A 19,558-nucleotide genomic window follows, 5' to 3' on the forward strand; every position below is an offset into this window, starting at 1 on the left:
GACTTAAGATGAGTGTTGTATCTCATTGAATGGTTTGACATTAGATTTCTTCAGCTAACACTCTCTTTATTACCAATAGATCATTATCTATCACTCACCTTTTGGTACATTTATAAATATTTGATGTAGTTTTGTTATTTAAAACTATTACTCACTTTCATTTGTTTAGTTGATTCATGATTATAAACTATTCACTTTTTTTTGTACTATTTTTACCCATGCACAAAAAAAACATTATCAATGAAAAATTTAGTCTTTTAGACTTTAGTTTATATTAAATTCCAAAATAGTATTTGAAGCTAAATAATATTACTCCAATATTATTTAATTTCAAATTGGGAAAACCTAACATAGTGAATAGAATAGAGACACTAATATCTTAACCAAACCAATGATTTCTTGTAGTTCTATTCTCTACCTCAAGTTCAAGTTCAATGGTTACAAGAAAAAAAAATTATATAATATATGAAAAAGTTTTAAGTTGATAATTTGGCCGGTTTGAAATGACTTTAAAAAGAAACATTTTCTTCAAAACTTATTTTCATTTAAATAGATTTTTTTAAAAAATCTTTGAAAGAAAAATAAGTGCCTTTCACAACTTTTAAACATTTAAATAATTTTTCTATTAACCATTAAACACACAAAATCTATTTTTCTAAAAATTGGTTTTAGGTGTTTATCTTAAACCATGTTGTTTTATAAATTCATTTTTTCAAAATTTATTTTAGGTGGTTGTTAAACACATGACTTTTTTTTTTCAAAACAACCTATTTTTTAATTTAATCGCTTAAAAATGTAATCCAAACACACTCTTAGTTAACTTTGTGTTTAGTTTAATTTTTCAAATGTTTACTTTTGACAATAAGTCATTCGATAAAGATAGAATATTTGGCAACCACGAGAAAATAGATTTTGAAGCATTTTGTTTAGGAGTGAGATTACAATATAGTTTTGGTTTGAAATTGAATTATTACATTTATGAAGGGTGAATGTGAAAAGGTGAGAAGGACGTTTTAGCAATGTGTTAAATGAGGTTTCACAATAAGCTCTGGCCGGTGGTTTTCTTTTCTTTTTTTTTTTTCCTTTTAAATTCGTATTTGTCCCTAAATCAATTTTCTAATAGTTCTTATTTCTATTGACTAAATTTCTAATCAATTATAGTTTGAAATAATATTATTTATGATGTTAGTTCTTTTTTTTTCATACGTAATATACGATCACTATTTTTTGGTTATGTCATAGCTATTTTGGCCACATATTCTTAACATCTTTTTAATTAAATTAATTTAATTATAAAGTAATTGAGATAAGTATGTAAATTGAAGATATTTTGTTAGAATAAATACAACACACAGTTATATATATATAAAATAAAGGAACTATATGTAATCTCAAATATTTAAAATTTGGTCAAAAAAAATAAAGAGCCAAAAGTGCTAAATTAATTTTTTGTATCCTACTCTATGGTCGGCTCTTCCACGTAAATACACCAAAACATTTCTAACCTTCCTACCTTCAATAAAATAGAAAAAGGAAAAAAAATTGAAATATCTATTTATTATCCAAGTACACGTAGACTTTTATCAATGTCTAACAATATCACCGATAGAAGTTTATCGTTTTCTATGAATCTTTTTCAATAATAGAATGACTTTGTTATATTTTGTAGACGTTTTCGATCCAATTTGTTCTATCTAAAAATGTCTTTTAAAACTTTTGATTTTTTAATAATATTTCTCACGTTTAATTTGAGTGAGAAGTAATATGTTATAATAACAAAATAGTTCAAACAATCCCATTCTTTCTTTGGAATGAAAGCATGTGAACCTCATTCCAAAATGTAAAAATTAATATCAAATGTATTATTTTATCACAGGGATTGGATCTACATATATAGTTTTTATTACTAAATTCTCTGAATAGTGGCTCAAAATATGAATAATGTTTATACTCATATCAAATATAAATACATTGATCAACACATAAATATATAATATAAGTAAAATTTAAAAACAGCTCAAAATTTTATCCTTATCTATTTTATATTGAAATAGATTGAATAGATTTAGGTACATTTTGGCAATTTTTTCTTTGGCCAATATGACTTTCTAAATTTGTTGACACGTTTTGCAATTACGTCCACGTACTTTTATTTTTCTTTATTTGGGTTTTTCTTTTCAAACAAAATTGGACGGTTTATCCTATCCTTTTATTGAGGAGCTATGAAATTCTCTAAATTTCCATCTTTTTAACTTCAACATTTGAGATGAAGATTTAAATTTTTTAGTTTTTTGCTCGAGAATGTTATTACAAATTTACGTTTAGTGTGTTTGAATTACTATTTAATTTATAAAATAAGTTGTTTTTTTTTTCTTGTTAATTCAATCCAATATTGAATTCTTTTATTTAAATAATAAAAGCAAGTTTTTAATCGTGTTCTTCTACTAGGAATATATCACTTCTTTTTGGGCACTTACAAAAATGATAAAATAAGTTATAATAATTAAGTTCATAGCACACACTTTATTATTTGTAAAAATGGCAAAAACGAAGCCTAACCCACACATCAAGAGTTAAAATGTCACAAATTCTCTCGTTACTAATATACGTTTGATACACCTTATACATGTTTGATACACCTTATACATGTCTGATACACTCGATACATTTGATTGATACACTCGATACATTTGATTGATACACTCAATACATTTGATTGATACACTTGATGCACGTGATACTTTTTGATACATTTTGATACACATTTGAAACATTACAAATATATGTTTGATACACCTGATGCACTACAAATAAATTTAGTATTTCTCACTTATACAATTGATTGATTAAATGCACTTACTATGCTTGAAGTCATACTTATACACTTGATATACTATTGATATACACTTGTAAACTTGGTTCATATAATTGATAGTGATTCACTTTACTAATATGCTTTAACAATATATTGATGATATACTTGATAATGATACACTGAGTTACATCATTCATATACTTAATAATACTCTAATTAACTGCATAAATTTTGAAAAAACAAAAACCACGTAGTAAGTATATTAACAAAGTAATATATATAATATAAGTATATCACAACACTGATATACAAAACTGAGACAAGATAAAATCAAAATAAAATTAATGTAAAAAAATAAAAAATAAAAATTTAGAATCAGATTCAACTCAAAATACACATGAAACAAAGTAAAAAAAAAGTCACAAATGAAGTTAAATTACTCCAATCAACAACTGTTATATTTCATATTGCAATTATTATACTATTGATATTCTAAAATTAGGATTAAGACCGAAAGAATAATTAATTTTTCTAGAATAAAAATAAACAAATAATTAAAGTCTTGAAAAGTGAGAAAATAAATAAATAATGTGTAGAACAATGAAGGGAAGTTTATGAATATTAACAAATTTAAGATGGAGAAATAATTTTTTATTATATTTACAAAATTCTAAAACTACGTGTTATAGTTATTATGTGATATTATCGGAATGCGCAATTTTTTTTTTATTTTTTCTTCCCCTCTTTTTTTAATTTTCAAACTCTCTACGTTATATTCAATGGTTATGGTTTACTTTAGGAAAATTAATTAAGTTTTGAGTTCATTTAAAACATATTTTAGAAAAATGTCTATTTCAAGGTGGGTTTGAAACACATTTTTAAATATTATAAAAAAAAATAAAATGTTTAAAAACCATCCAAAATAGCTTTGGAGTATATTTTAAACCATTTTTTTATGTAAAAAATTAAATAAAAATGAAAAAATTTTAAAACATATTTTCCTTCAAGTTAATCTAAAAGAAACCCTTAGTCCCAAATTTTTTCAAATAACAATTTTGTTCTCATGAATTTTCTTTTTGCCACTAAAATTCTACTCCACATATTACCTACAGAACAATCTGTGCAACATTATCACCCAAACAATCTCAAGATTAAGTAAAAATAAAATGTATATTTTCATTAATACTCAAAAGTATAATACAGATTTGGTTTCATACAAACTCAAAGATAATTATTTACATATCCAACTGGAAGGGGAACAACCCTACCTTTCTTATCCTTTTCTTTTCTTTTCTTTTTTCCATCCTATAATTCAAAATGTTTGTTTACCCCCACAAATGAATGACAATGCTTCTATATGTTCCAAAGAAAAAAAAAAATCCTCATGACCCTTGTTAATATTGGAGCTGCACCCATCTCCATGCATCCCTTCAATCACAAAGGAAAGAAAAAAAATATATTGAGAAAGAAGAAGTTCGATGTGTAACTTTAGTGGAACCCTTTTCCACAGATTTAGAGTTGTCATTCCTGAGAATGGACCAAGCTAAGTCCCAAATCCCTATTATCTCACAGTTGCCACCATTTACGATTTTCCATTCTCTTGGCCAGTTCTTTGGCCATATCTGCAAAGTTTTCAGCTCCATTCTTCAGTTCTTCAGTTCGTTCGCTGAGTTTCTGGTGTCAATTGAACAAGAAAAGTAAGATTGTATGGCAGATTCTTTAATGACTTCACAAATATTATTGTTTACGAAATTATTATCGATAACATACTCATATAGAATCGGAACAACTAGATTGATATTGAAATATAAAAGATAAAGAACTACAAGATAATCAAGTAACTTGAGGTACTTGGACCTTTCTTTAGTCGCACTTGAGCAATCTCACTCATGACTAACCCAAGCTAAACTAATGTGTGCTTTCATCCTTTCCTGATCCCTCTATTTTTAATATAAGGACGACAATTTTGTTAACATAACTGATTACAAATATATCTTCAATACTCGAATGATATTTTCTAATTTGATCCTAATAAGCACTTATGGTACTCAGAACCTCCCCTCTCCAGATACCACTCAAGCCTAAATCAGCTAACAATTGAGACTACCTTCGTCCTTTTCCAATCCCAATATTTATATTAAAACCCTCCAGACAAACTCATTGGCCAATTTATATAATAAATTCCTAATACTTTAGTAATATTCCTAATTTCATGCTAATTACATTTCTATGAAAAAAAAATGTTCCAGGGCAACCGTAATTTAGCTTTTCTTCTTCTTTTTATTTCATAAACTCCTCTACCTTTCCTCCAAAATAATTCATGTGATATGCTGAATGCCTAGAATCCCTCACTAACTGAACAATAGACTATCTCATATATGGTTTTGAATCTTTTGACAAGTCCAACAGCATTTTAGTTAACAGAAACAACAAAGGTAAGTCTAGATATGGTTTTTTTAGCTCAATGGTGGTGGATTGGTGATTATCCTAACGAGTTTTGCTGTTGGATATGGCTACAAACCTACATTAAGTTGTTTCAGGAGTCCAAAGTAGAGAATAATCGTGGAGTAAATGCAGTAGTTTGCTAATTTTTTGAAGTTAGGCTTCGTATTTCAATATTTCCCTATTTGAAAGTTTACGCCAGACAGTTAATAACTGATATATCACTCAATTCAACTGTATTTTGTGACATTCATATCTCATGAGCAACCAAAAGCAATTACGTACATTGAAAGATGCAAAATAAAATCAGGCGTTATATATATATATAAAACATACATCAAGCTTTTGCTGCCGTTCTAATAGCTTATTCCTGGCTTCTTCAGCTGCCGCTGAAGCACTCTGAAACAACTTTTAGCAGTCAGAGAACATTCATGATAAGTAGAGAAAGGTAAAAACAATTCCAAATCATCATATAACTAATACCCCAACTTTTCTGTACTTGGCCTTGATTTCTTCGGCTGTCCTCATCTTAGGTTGTGAGTCAGTACTAGCACCTTCAAATAACTTTTCCTTCTCTGATCTCTTGCCTTCATCAAATTTGAAATATAAGTGCAAAATGTAATAGAAATCAAGAAACTACCAGCAGATGAGAGTAAACGATACCTTCGTTTTCATTCTTGCTTGCCTTAGGTGAAAACCGCACAACTAAGGGTTCATCAATATTAATATCATCTGCATCAGAAAGCAATTTAAATTCAGAAAGTGAACATAAAGGTACTAAAGAAGTACAAAAAAAGCGCAAGTAGAGAACCTATATCAAGCTCGACTACGCCTTGCCCATCAATCACCCCTTTGGAGGGCTTTAAAAATGGAGGATATGAGTACAAACTTTCCAGATGTGCATCATTCAGTTTACAAAGACCAAAACGATCCACATCGTTTCCCACTTTACCACCCTTGAATCCCTTGACGACACTATCAAAAATCCCTGAAGAAGTAGCATTCTTGGACAGCAGAAACGAAACAAAAATCAGACTTCCCGAGATAAAATTTTTGTGAACATTGAAAAATGGCCAGAAAGTAGAGTAAGATTACATGATTGTTCTGGCTTGAATAAAAGTTGTCCCAGACCTCTGCGGCAGCTGCAAGGACTTTATCGTGGAGGCAAGACAAAGACTCGGGAATCCTAAAAATAAAGAACATCGTCTCACACCGATGAAATAGCATACTCTGTGAGATTAAAACCTTCAAAGGAAGAAGACACATTAATCCCCTCATAATACACAATCTAATATTGGGAGAAAAACCTGAAAGCGTTTTCGTAGATCAATAGAGACACAACCGCAAACTCAGTCCCATTTAACTGTAAATTCAAATCATAATAGAAATAAGTAAATGTAAATCACTCACGATACCAAGCTATCAAACTTAAATTAAATTAATCAGGATCACCATTGCTTGATAGTTATCCAGAACAAAATGATAAGAAATGATGCAGACAAATTGTGTGATACGTCTGGAAGCATCACAGGTAAGAAGATTAAGGAAATCAAAACGAATACAGTGCAAGAAATATATATATTTGGGGTCAAAATGATAGTATTTGTCTCTTAAATCATTTCATAATGACTTAAATTTTTCTACATCTGTTTTTCTTTGTTGCTAGACTTTTTCTTCCATGTTCGTTTTCACAATTTAAAAAAAATGAAATTTCCTCCATGCCTGTTATATTCTTAGCAGTTTTGAAGTTGAAAACAACCAAAGTGTACGCAATTGTTTGACAATTATTCTGTATCCATGCTATTTGAGAAATAAAGAAATTCGAGAACTTATTTATCGGGTGAGAGAGAACCAGCATGAGTTGCCCATCATCAGAACAGATTGTTTTGTCCATGTTAGTCTTGAAGTTCCACCGTAGAATTGATGCCAAGGAACTTTCCCACAGAAGCTCCTCAAGATTTTGGAAGGATCTGTTCAAAGATGGAAGCAACTTGCAGTTACATATTAATACAACCAACGTATTATTGCTTGAGCTAAAACAGCATGGCCAAATAGAAAAGTAAAATCGTGCAACTAGAAAATATATCACTTGGTTTGATGAAAAGATTATTGCTAGTAATTCGAAAAGGACTGAAAACAAAAACTGTTTCAATTTGAAACATTGGTAACGGCTTTCATATCCACAAAGTGAACCAACTTGCTAGATGAAATGGTGCTATGCACGAAGTTCTAAGAGGTCAAACTACTTCTACAGGCACTTTCTCGAAGGAAGCAAAAGCCTAAAACTGTATGGACAACTGTGTGGTAGCCATCTGTGGAATAGAAATCTCCATGGACACCTCCACTCCATACATTTGGGAAAGCCTAAAATTTTCTTTAAACTGTTGAGTTCTTAATGGTCCATTCACCTTATAGTTATAATTTAACCTAGTTCTCAAAATATTCTTCAATATAATTTCTGAATAAAACACAAATTTTGATTCTTAAAAATTGGCATAAAAGAAAGCACATTCAGAACTTCACCTGATCTCAATCATACCATTCTGGTAAAGAACTGCCAAGCCAGAGACTTTACCGTCCTTCTTTAACAGTGTAGTCCAACAGCATGGTCTTGTAAGATTCACTTTCTGTATAAATTTATTCTCACCCTAGAATACGAATGCTCAACATATTAGCAAAAACATATTAGAAAAATGAAGGAAGCATGGTAAAAATACCAGAGGGCACCTCATTCGTAAGCTTCAAGGGGTACAGATATAATGCAGTCTCACAGCAAAGCAAAATGAACAAGTTAGCAACTGTTAACTCAGCATTCACAACTCCACTTGAGGTCTCAGCTCCAACTTCATGCAATGTACGTCCAGAGTGGGCATTGTCAGGTAAAGAACAGCTTTCTCCACTGATTTTTGGAGTGCTGGGTGCATGAGTTCCACTGAATGCTTCAGGTAATAAGTAATCACCATCTGAGCAAATATTTAAATGTTGACTAAAACAATTCTAAAAGTAGCCAGAGAATAAATGAAAACAAACAGAACTATTTTGTTTTCCTTTTCTAATGAAGCACAGACCAATAAGATACATGGATATTGAAGTCAACTCCTTTGCATTTGTTGATTGGAAGCTGATGAGTTCACCGTTAGTACTATCAAGGACAGCTAAATCTGATTTCTTGGTCATTACGAGCAGCATTCCCTTTCTGGGAGGATTGGAAATTTTAGGTATAGACTCCTCAGAACTAGCCTCCAAGTGATTTGTCTCTCTAAATACTTTGATAGCCAGAGATATGACCGGAGATCTTGAGTTGGACAATTCATTTGTCAGATATAGCAGTGACAATGTGTTAGAATCAATCACTGCAACCTGTCATAAAAATTCACAAGAGTAAGCATGTAGAATGTGTTTGATAGGAATTCGTTTTGTTTATCAACAATTTTGGCAAAAGGATTAGAGACCCTGCGAGTCTCACAAAAAACTTACATTGCTCTGCAACCTAACTAACAATATTCAATGGAGCCCACAAAATCAACCAAACACACGCTCCTAAATAATAGGCAAAATCACACCAACATACTCCCTTACATATTACATGGCCCTCCCTTTTTCACTTCCAACGTGCATAAAACTTCATGGTTTGGGATCCAATTAGTATTATGTTTATGCTCGAGAATTGTCAAAGAAGCAAAACGGAAACAATGATAGATCAACGAACTTTTGACACTTCAACAAAGAAACATCATGTGCACGATAAACTCACCTGTCCAGATTCAAATCCAACAGCAAGTATGGCTCCACAGTTCTCAAAACTTAGAGTGCTAACAGAAGAATTTACGAGAGAAAACACAGCCACACATTGGATTCCTTCTCCTCTATGCATATTATGAACTACAAGCAAGTTAGAAGTAAAATATATACATATCACTGATAGAAATACAGTAGTAATATATGTGTCAGCTACTTTAGGAGAAAGGAAATACAAAAATTCTAGGCCCCACTGTCTCCTACTTACACTCAACAATCAACCGGCAGCCTTCATTCACTTAGTTGTATCCTTTATACCTAATCCAGTAATCTTACTAACAAATACGTGGGGAGACTCCCTCACAGTCTCACACTGAAGCCCGCCACCATTATTAATAATTAACTCTAATTTATTTTTTTAGAGTAGGCCTTTGTTCTTCTGAACTATTTGGTACGATCAAAATGGATGCATATTCATGGAAACTTCAGTTTGTGTCCACTAAAGCCCACTTATTCACAATGAACTTTTATTTATTTATTTACCGTAGGCTTTTGTTCTTCTGGATTCTTTAATGTGATCAGAATGGATGCATATTCAAAGAAACTTCAACGGGGGTGAGGGTGAGGGTGGGGGTGGTCTGGGGGCTCCCTCACCAATGAAGCCCGCTCCTATTTATTCGATTTTAAATTTTTATTTTGGTGGGGCTTTTGCTCTTCTAGATTTTTTAATTTGATCGAAATGATGCAAATTCTGCAAAACTGGTCCTATCTGGAGGGTTTTCTAGATTTTATTACTTTTAATGCCCTTCATTAGTGAAATGGAAGCCCTATTTTTACAATTAGTCTTCCTTCTTTGATTTAATTCACCTTTTAGGTGTTTGAGAGCTTTTAACTCTGTCTATTAAATTTTTTCTTATTCCAAAAAAAGAGAGAGAGAGAAATGTATTAAAGGTAATGCACTAACTAGCCTTTATTAGCCATTTTCTTCTAATCCACGATACATTGTAGGACTTAATTCTCTGATTGACATTTTACAACGGCAGTGTTCCTCTCAGTACATAAGGATATCACTGAAGGTAACCATAGAAATGTATTGTCAACAATTTAGGGATAGGAACGTATGAAGATACCTTCATTCTTAGTCTCTGTCACATAGTGTAAGCTTGCCCCTTCCGAGCTCCCAACTAGTTTGTAAAGACGAACCTACAAACTCCCAAATGTAGATATAATGACCTAATCATTTATTTCAACTCTCTTAAAAGAAGAGACTTCAAAGAATAAATGACATTACCAGACCACATTCATTGCCCACAGCAATGTTAAGAGTGACCGAGCAAAAGTCCAAAGCTGATATCGATGCACTTAAGCCAGCAATATTTAAGCCTATTACCTGTACATGAAACATGCCATATTCAAAGGTGCTATATTGATAGAAATCATGAGTTGCTCATAACCTAACATAAACAAAAAAGATATCTGCAGAATATAATATAATTGAAACTTCAAGAGAACATAGCATGAATTACAAACCTCAGGCTCTAAATAGAGAATAGGTGAGAAGGATGGATATGTTGCATCCCATATTCGGACTGAACCATCTTGGTAACCAGCTATAAAAACTCTCTCAACCTGATAATCTCCAGCATCACGGAGTTGACATGGTATACCACCAGTCAAAGGCCACGTTGTATCCCCTGGAACCTTAGTATGATGTTTGGCAGTAGTGACAATCTAGAGGAAAAAGAATATTGTATCACACTGACATGCACAATGTTTTGCAGTTGATATGATTGAACAACTCAAACCATATGATTTAATTCTATCTGAATAAATAAACAATACTATTAATTCTAAGATAAAACTCTCTCAACCTAATAATTCTATCTTTTTTTTTTTAATTATTTTTTCCACTATTATTAAATTAGGTTGTCTAATAATATGGAAAGATAGAGTACCGCATCCAGAGCCCCAAAGACCTTTCCCTCTCTATGAATGAAACCCAACTTTGCAACCATCACGCGTGGTTCAATATTGGGTATCATTGTAGGATATTGCACGCCAGAAGCAGAAGATAATTTCTCTTGTTGAGACATTAAGCCAGACAAGTAAGCATAATCATAAACATGCAACTGTCCAGGATTTGCCAGTACAAATAGAGAAATGCCTCTTTTTGTTTCACCAACGTTAGGTGCTAAAACAATATCCGCGAAAGAACCACTAAGTGTAAGGTCAAGGCGTCCAATGCATTTCAAGCTTTTTAGTCCAGAAGACCAATCAAGGCTCAGAATCTGCAACAAGAGAACAATCATATTATGAATATGAAGTAATACATAGTTACAAAATAAAGTAAAGTTAGACAAAAATATGAAGGACAAATGAAGAAACAAACTATAATTTTCCTTATATTAATTATAGAACTCAAGTTAGTGAAAAGCTGAAGAATATATTTGTTCTATTTTACATTCTACCGAAGCACTTATTTGTGTAAAAGCTTTTAGAGTGCTCCTGTAGTTTTGCATTACAATGCCCCAAAAAGTGATTGTGGGGCCTTCAAGATTTCCAAAGCCTCACAAAGTAGTCCAAATTTCCATCAATAACTTATATAACAGTCACCCTAAACATACAGACAGATACACAAGTTCAATCATAGCAAGTCATATCATATAAAAAACAAGCTTATAATGCATATTGAAAGATTCCTAGATTGAGTTGTTCATGTCTTCTAACATAGCTTCACTTGCAAGTCTTGTTTACAATTTTCTATGCAATATTTTTAATTGTTTTCTTTCTAATACAAAATTGATAATTAGAATATACAGTCAAATAGGAAACTCAAAAGGGTGGCCCCACAAAGCTACGTTGATGTGTACAACCCAATAATTAATTTACCTTCCGACGATTATAAGTTTTATAAACAAACTTGAAGCATCTCCTTTCCACCTTTTTCAGATCATGTTTGGGAGTAATTATAAAATAGTTAAAATCATTTTTGTCATTTTCAAAACCACTCTTCAACATGCTTTTTAATTAGCCAAACCAATTTTGATGATATGAGAATTGCATTTAAAAGTCTAAAATTAAATATTAAATCAATTTTCAGTTATTAAATACATGTTTCGCTTTTGATGTAAGATTTTGAATGTGACAAAAGTGATTTTAAACCTTTCAAAATCACTCCTAAACATGCATTAGATGACATTGAAATAGAAAATATGCAATTATAATAGAAAGGTAGAAAGCCTAAAATTTAATGTGCATCATACCGTAAGCACTTCTGGGGATCCAATTTCATCACCACCATATACAAAAAGCGTTCCCTTGTGATTTTGCAACTCACTTGGACACCAACGTAAAATGATCACAGGTAGTCTTCTATTGCTTGATGATAACTGAAGCTTGACAACATTATTACGAGATTGATTAACTTGCTGATCTTTGGAAGAGGTAACATTTGAAAAGTTCCAAAATAAGATATCTCCATCAACATAACCAACAGCTAGGATTGACCCATCACCAGCTACCCAACAGAGAGAGCTTATTTCTTTCTCCAATTCAAGGTCTGTTACATCTGTTGAGGGATTAGTCATGTTACCTTCCGTCAATTCAAGGTCCTTGTGACCTCTAACTATTACAGCTCGATCTTCAGAAGCATCCCAGAGAACAAGCAAGCCATTTTCATAAGCAATCAGCAATCTGTAAAAGATGACATGCCATTAATTTTACATAGAACAAAATAAGATTTATAAACATAAAATTTTCCTTACATATTGTGTCAATTCTTTGTTGTACAAATACTTTCTATCACTCACTCTCTTATCTCAGATTCTCAGTCGTACCTTCTCACTCTGATGGAAGCAGAGATGCTTCTTTAATCAGTTAAGTAGTTAGACATTACTCTCGCTTTAATGTATTAGTGCAACCAATACAAACTCCTTGGCAATAAAGTTATAATTTATTAAAGTACAGGATAATGTTTTATGAGATTTAACTAAGAAAGCAAATGTGCAGAATCATAATGTGATCTCTCTCATGTTATTGTAAGCAATCCAGCTCCATTTCCTCGTTTTTTGTTCATTGTTTTACCTATACACACGTTTTATTGTTTTAGTAAAAAGGTAAGCACTCCACAGAAGTCCATTACAGGGGGAGTATAATAAAAGGACCCAGGAGGTGCATGTTAGGTCCCAAACCAGATAGTAACAAACAATTGAGATTTTAGAAGTGAGCCTCTAGTAAAACATTCAAGAAGTTTGATGCTCACCCAGTGGCTTCCTGCAAGGACCAAAACTACCCCATACTCCCATTGACTCATCCATGTATGCCAACATAAACTGACAAACTTAGCAATAATTAGTATGTCCTTCCCTTGAGTTTGGAGATTTAAATCCCCATACCCCGCAGGTTCTGTACTAATAAAAATAAAATAAAATAACAACTTTAGGTAAATCTACAACCTATTCCCAACACATCCCTCCCTCAACTGCCACACACAAGCACACTGTAAAGTCTCTCCAAGGATCATTCAAGAGGTTTGACGCTTCCAGTGGCTTCCTGGAAAGACCAAACTACCCCCTTCTTCCATATACACGTCCATTTATGCCAACATAAACTAACAAACTTAGTTAAATGTAGGAGAAAGCCAACCTCACATTGAAAAGTTTCTAGAAACTACACAGAAAAGAAAAAGAGAGAGAGAGAGAGGAGGAGAGGGAGAAAATCTCAATGTGCACTTCCGAGCTCCAGCCTCAGTAAACCAGATGAAAAAGAAAAACTTAATTGGAAGCATCAGAGAAGCTCTTATCGCTCTTTGGGTTTAAAACTTATGACAAGGGAAAGGTATCAATTCTGAGATCAGACAGAGAATGGAAGAATAGAGTTTATTACCCAAGTGGTTCCAAGCACTATTTGACTCTTTTAGTTTTTCAAACTATAAAGTATCTTTACAAAATCATCCTATACTCAGACAACAAGCCAATAAATTACTTCACTGTACCCGGAGAAAATTAGGTAAAGGTGTAATTCCTAAAACAGGGAAACAAGAGGAAAGTTAAAGTATTTCCTTGCCTATTTCCAAGAGAACAAGGTTGGAGGAGAACACCAACAACTGAAGTTTGATCAGGCAGTTCCACCCCAATTACATCTGAGAAATTAAATGTATAATACATATTAGTAGAATCAAAAAATAATGCGTAACTACTAATCTCAGCCTCATTTACAATGACAAAAATAAGAGAAGAAAAAAAAAAAAATTTTGATGGAGAAATAAATTGAGTATTTTGACGAGCTCAAATTAGAAGTTATTTCTCCTATAATGCACACGATTGAAATGGTTCAAGATTACTGTAACTGATAGCATTAAATAATGAAGGCTAAGCATAGCAGTTAGTATCAGAAAAATGAAAACATTCCTACCAAATCATAATATTCATGTGAATTTGCAATAATATATGCAAACTTCTGATAAAAAATTTTAAAATCCTAAATAGCAAGTCTTAAACTTGGTAAAATGTGTCCATTAAGCATTCAGTAATAAGTTTACTTATCATAACTTAGAAACTGTCCACAGCATAATCTATGTAATCCAAGTGAATTGACCAGGTGAAGCCAAATGTTATTTCACTTAAGCTGCAAATATCACTTGCTACTTTATATTATTATCAGTTTATTTTTAAAGCTAATAAGATGAGGTGTGGAGTTATCAGATTAAAAGATAACCACATAACTATTATTGCGAAGCACATCAAACGTAAATGCTAGATAAAAATCAAAGACATTACAAAAATTTATGAACCATTCATTACATATTTCTCTTCGGCCACTTAAACCCTCTTTGATGCAACTTTTTATTAATATTAATATTATATATATTATCTATGAGAGTTTGAATTATAGATGAGGCGTGGAGTTATCAGATTAAAAGATAACCACATAACTATTATTGCAAAGCACATCAAAGGTAAAAGCTAGAGCAAAAAATCAAAAATGAAAAAAAAAAACTATAAACCATCCATTACATGTTCTTTCTCTTCAACCTCTTAAACCCTCTTTGATGCAGCTTTTTATTAATATTAATGTTATATATATTATTTATGAGTGTTCGAATTAGCTTACATGGAATTCAACTGTTTTCACGATAAATGCTTGACCCTACTTCATTTGATTGTCAAGGTAACTTGTAGTATATTAAATTCAAATAAGTAGCCACCAGCATTTGAGTTTATTTCCTCCAGTCTTTTACCATTTACCTCTGCTCTTATTGTTCACTTAAGATGCAATTTAGTATGCATGATGACAACTATGGTCAGAACTATGTATCTTAATATTGTAGACAAGATAAGATCACATGAGATTTTTAAGGATAGCTCTAATCCACATAAAGAGAAAGTATTACCAGATATGACATTTGCAGTAAGATAGTAGGGTAATTGTTTGATTTTTCTTTCTTCAGCATCAAACTTTAAGACAGCCACCATAGCATATTCACTTCCTACATACCTGAATATAATGACAGGTCACATTTCTATTTATTTTCCAATTAATAACTTAAAAAATAAAGAAAAATATATTTTTTTAAAAAATGACAATAATGCATGCTGGTACGGTACATGTAGCAGGTGCCAAAAAGTACAGAGAATGCAGTTATATTGGACTCCCATTGTAAAGTAGAAACTAACTGCCTATGCTCCAGATCCCAAACCTATCATTACCAAAGACATTTGAAACAGATCAGTAGCTGGTGGAAAAGAAACTAGGGGGAAAAATTAATGAAACAAGCCTATTAGACAAATATAGTTCAGAAACCCAATGCCTCTTTCTACTGATAAAAAATTAGTAGTGTGAAGAGTCAAACCTGGATTTCATTATCGTTTGATATGCTTACTAGAAAACCTTGGTTGTGTAAGAACTGTAAGAAAGAACAAAAGAAAACATTATAATGTCATGATGTCAGATTATCAGCAATTTATATGACTGTCATACTGTACATGGTAATAGGTAACATACTGAATATGGAAATTGCAAAGTATCAAGATATTGTTCAATGTCTTTGTATGCAAAATTCAATCTAAATGACTAACAATATGTCTCTGAGTCAGTAGCTCCATGGGAGCTGACATACAAAAGATGACAATTTCAAATCCAACAGGAACTAAAGCAACCCATGAGCAGTCTGAATCACAGGAGAGCACCAAACAGAGAAGAAAATTGCAGGGAAAAATGCACGCATTTGTTTGTTCCAATAAACATGCTGTGTCATCCAAGTTACAAAAGTTTCACAAGCTAAATAGTACATGAATGATGCATCAAAACTAAGAAGAAATGAATCAGGTTCAAGAAGTTGGAGAAATGCTTAAAGGAAGGGGGAAAGGATAGACAAATTTTTTTTCTAAACCGTAATTAGAGACCTCCAAATTTTTGAATGGCAATGATTTAGGACAAGTGAAAATAGCTTCAATGTTGTCACCACCAAGAACTTTTATTCTACCATCCCTGCAGCAAGAAAGACCAAAACAGTTTAAAACAAAAAACAAAAACAAATTGAGAGAAAAGACCAAAATTTAAAATAGGAAGTTAAAGTTGAACATATTTCCTTCAAGATAAGAAATGGTTGGAATTCAAAACCATTATACTCTTCAAATGATAAAACACAGAACCATAAATCACTTCAAGCGACTCTTGCTCTTAAGAATTTCAACAAATTCGAATAATCAAAATCTTAATGTGGTTAGGCAAGTTGAAGATGCAAGTCCGTCAACTTCTCTAAAGACATTCTCCACAGTAATTTGGAAGTAGATCAATGATAATGGAACACAATTTCTTACGAAACACATAAAAATTATACAGAGAAAAAGTTCTGAAGTATGAAAATAGACAAGAATTGTAGCATTAAGCAGATAACTCTAAGCATAACATTATCAATAATAACTCGAAGCAAATAGAAAATGATCTAGCCAACTCAAAGTGAACCAAAGATATGGGAACTGAGCACAGGAAGAAAATTAATGACCCTCAAGGCAACCAACAACCAATGATTAATGAAAAATAATCTTCCAGAGGGTAGCAATCTACTTACAGTGTTCCTACAGCTAAAAGACTTTGCATGGGGTCATAAGCAAGAATTGATGCAGTAGGCGGGATCCCATAGTGAAGAGTGACACGTGGGTCCAAATCAGTTCCAGTTAATACTCCCTTCTTTGCATTCTGCCATCAAAAGAACGTTAAGAGCTCGTATGGATTGAATATAGCAAAAGGTGTCTTTTTTTAAAAAGAAAATCGTTTTTATTTAAACACTTTTGATAAAAATTGTTCAATGAATGTGTTTCAAAATCTATTGAGTAGATGACGAACACTCCAATTTCTTTTGGAGCAACAAATTTTCAAAACTAAATACTTAGAAAAGTTAAACCAATCACGCTCTAAGTCCACTACATCCATGGGAAAAAAATCAATACGTTAGCACCAAGTACAAGAAGATGATTATTTCAGAGCTGGACTGATTAGTGTATTAGAAGAGACAGATAGTGAAAGAGCACTTCATGGTGAAGATTCACGTATACTCAAAAACAAAAACAAAAAAAAAAGTCAATTTGTTCACTCCATGGTCAATATAGAATCAGAAACTTGATAATTTGGACAGTGAAACTATAGTGGTGGTTGTAGGTTCAGAACAACATTAACTCAATTGGTAAATTGGAATATAACTCAAAAACCATATGCTAATTGCTAGTCACCTAGGCCTGTGCATAAACTAATTCCACTGAGCCCCAAATCACAAATTAATCAATCATTTCGTAACAGACAATGCAAAAAGGAAATAAATTTTCCTCATGATTGCACCAAGTTCAAGCTGAATTGAAAGATACCCTTCAACGATAGTTAAATTAAACAAATGAATATGAAAACCCAAAAGGGGGGCGGGGAGAAAAATGCGAAGAACTTTGGAATTACTCTACCGGAGAAGGAGCTGAGGACGATGGAGATTGTTGATCGACGGGTTTATGAAAGAATTTGGAAAACATGGCGGATTAACCAAAAAGAAGGCGTGTGTTGTGTTTATGTGCGTTAATCTTGAACGAAATGTAACTTGATTATTGTTGCTTGACCTCCTCTGGGTTGTGGGAATTGTTCAAAGGAGGAATATTAGGCATGAGATGAAGAAACAAATTGTCATAAAAACATAGTGGAATTGGAAGAAGTTATTGGGGATCGTTGGAAAGTGGCCATGTTTGCATAAACAAAGCTTTGCTTGATCTCCCGGCAAAAAAATGTTAGGACCCACAAACATAGCCGTCTCATATCTAAATTGCCCGGTCCACCCTCTTACCTTTCATCATCCTTTTTCCTAATTAATTTTTAAATCAAAATCGATTTTTTATTTTTTTATTTCCATTTTCCATCCCGCTAATACTTAAAACTAGTAAATTTGATGAAATATTTATGACTTATACCAAATTCTCATATTATATTCCTAACAAATATTTGATAACCAAATGATATTCTTCTATAAGCGGTATTGGTAATCGCATGATACAAGGAAATAAAGTTGAATGGTTTGGTTGATCAACTTCTCATATTTCAAACTATTAATTAAAGAAAATAAAATTTAATTATTATTGAAGTAAACAGTTGGATTGATTTAATATGAAGGAAGATAGAAACAAAAAATGACACATCATATAATTTCCATTTTCTCAATCTCTACTTTATTCTATTCTACACTCCATTTTGTATATTTATAAGAATCAAATTGAAGATGAAAGATTCATCCAATACAATAATAGTCTTATATTCTCTGGCCATGGTTGATGATTAACTAAAAAATTTATAATATAATCTTTAGACAGTTCTAAGTTCTAATTTGCTTAATCATATACCCCTATGATAAGAAAATCTTACACTATATCAGATATAGTTAATTCTTAAATTTATTGTTTTAAAAATCATGGTTATACACTACTTTTATTTATAAATTTGATCTATTCTTCCTTGTAAAATTGAAAGAAAAATTTAAAAAGAAATTTTAAAAAATTGTGAGAGTCCTGAATTTAAAATTTCTTTAATCAATTTTAAAATCAAACTAAAAAATGGACGCTTATAAAAATAACAAAAAAAAATTTATGATAATAGTATCCATGTCACTACATTATCTAAATTGCAAAAATAACAAATTTAAAAATAGATAATCTTCTAACAGTCTGTGATACCCGTCAGATATCACTAATTACTTGTTATATTTGTCATATTTGTAAGATGCTAAAAGAAGGTGTCATGAGCTTTTTTTTTCTTCTAAATGTTCTTGTCATCTAATATAATTTTCAATTTCCAAAAACTAGAAATGCATTAGTGATCATTTGAAAATTGAGGAAGGAAATGGTCGTAAATTTAAAAGAGATAAATCGTGTAATGTAATTTTCAATTCAATTATCTTGAATATTTATTTAAGAGTTTTTTTTGGGTGTTATTTTGTTGTTTGAATTTAAGCTATTTATATTTGTGGGATTAATTGAGGTTGTGTGATTTGTGGATTAAATTAAGATATTGATTTAATAGTTTTTTATCTTTTAC

General features: G+C 31.7%; 1 protein-coding gene across 3 annotated transcripts; it reads right to left on the minus strand.

Moving 5' to 3' along the window:
* Positions 1-3,966: 3,966 nt before the first annotated feature.
* Positions 3,967-18,275, minus strand: LOC101208658. 3 transcript variants are annotated; one of them, XM_011656692.2, is made up of 24 exons: positions 17,947-18,275; positions 17,067-17,194; positions 16,399-16,483; positions 15,846-15,899; positions 15,601-15,692; positions 15,387-15,490; positions 14,060-14,135; positions 12,259-12,688; positions 10,951-11,283; positions 10,526-10,726; positions 10,287-10,385; positions 10,126-10,198; positions 9,012-9,139; positions 8,326-8,617; positions 7,985-8,196; positions 7,781-7,905; positions 7,110-7,227; positions 6,565-6,620; positions 6,353-6,443; positions 6,069-6,261; positions 5,921-5,989; positions 5,741-5,844; positions 5,594-5,656; positions 3,967-4,489 (listed from the first exon to the last, which is right to left on the minus strand). In XM_011656692.2, exons 1-24 carry the CDS (start codon positions 18,010-18,012, stop codon positions 4,382-4,384), a joined length of 3,300 nt encoding a protein of 1,099 aa, XP_011654994.1. In that variant the 5' UTR covers positions 18,013-18,275; the 3' UTR covers positions 3,967-4,381. The 3 variants fall into 3 exon arrangements, with proteins under 3 accessions (XP_011654994.1, XP_011654993.1, XP_011654995.1); XM_011656691.2 differs by having other exon boundaries at positions 7,985-8,220; positions 17,947-18,274; XM_011656693.2 differs by lacking the exons at positions 15,601-15,692; positions 17,067-17,194; positions 17,947-18,275 and having other exon boundaries at positions 7,985-8,220.
* Positions 18,276-19,558: the final 1,283 nt, after the last annotated feature.

Source organism: Cucumis sativus, chromosome 5 (assembly GCF_000004075.3).
Source record: "Cucumis sativus cultivar 9930 chromosome 5, Cucumber_9930_V3, whole genome shotgun sequence".
Classification (NCBI taxonomy): Eukaryota; Viridiplantae; Streptophyta; class Magnoliopsida; order Cucurbitales; family Cucurbitaceae; genus Cucumis; species Cucumis sativus.

Coding starts and splice junctions, on each gene's coding strand:
- LOC101208658 (XM_011656691.2), bottom strand. CDS start 18,012: ATGTTTTCCAAATTCTTTCATAAACCCGTCGATCAACAATCTCCATCG. Junction 15,491..15,600: donor CTTTTTGGCACCTGCTACAT/GTACCGTACCAG, acceptor CATTATATTCAG/GTATGTAGGAAGTGAATATG. Junction 5,990..6,068: donor CGTAGTCGAGCTTGATATAG/GTTCTCTACTTG, acceptor TTTCTGATGCAG/ATGATATTAATATTGATGAA.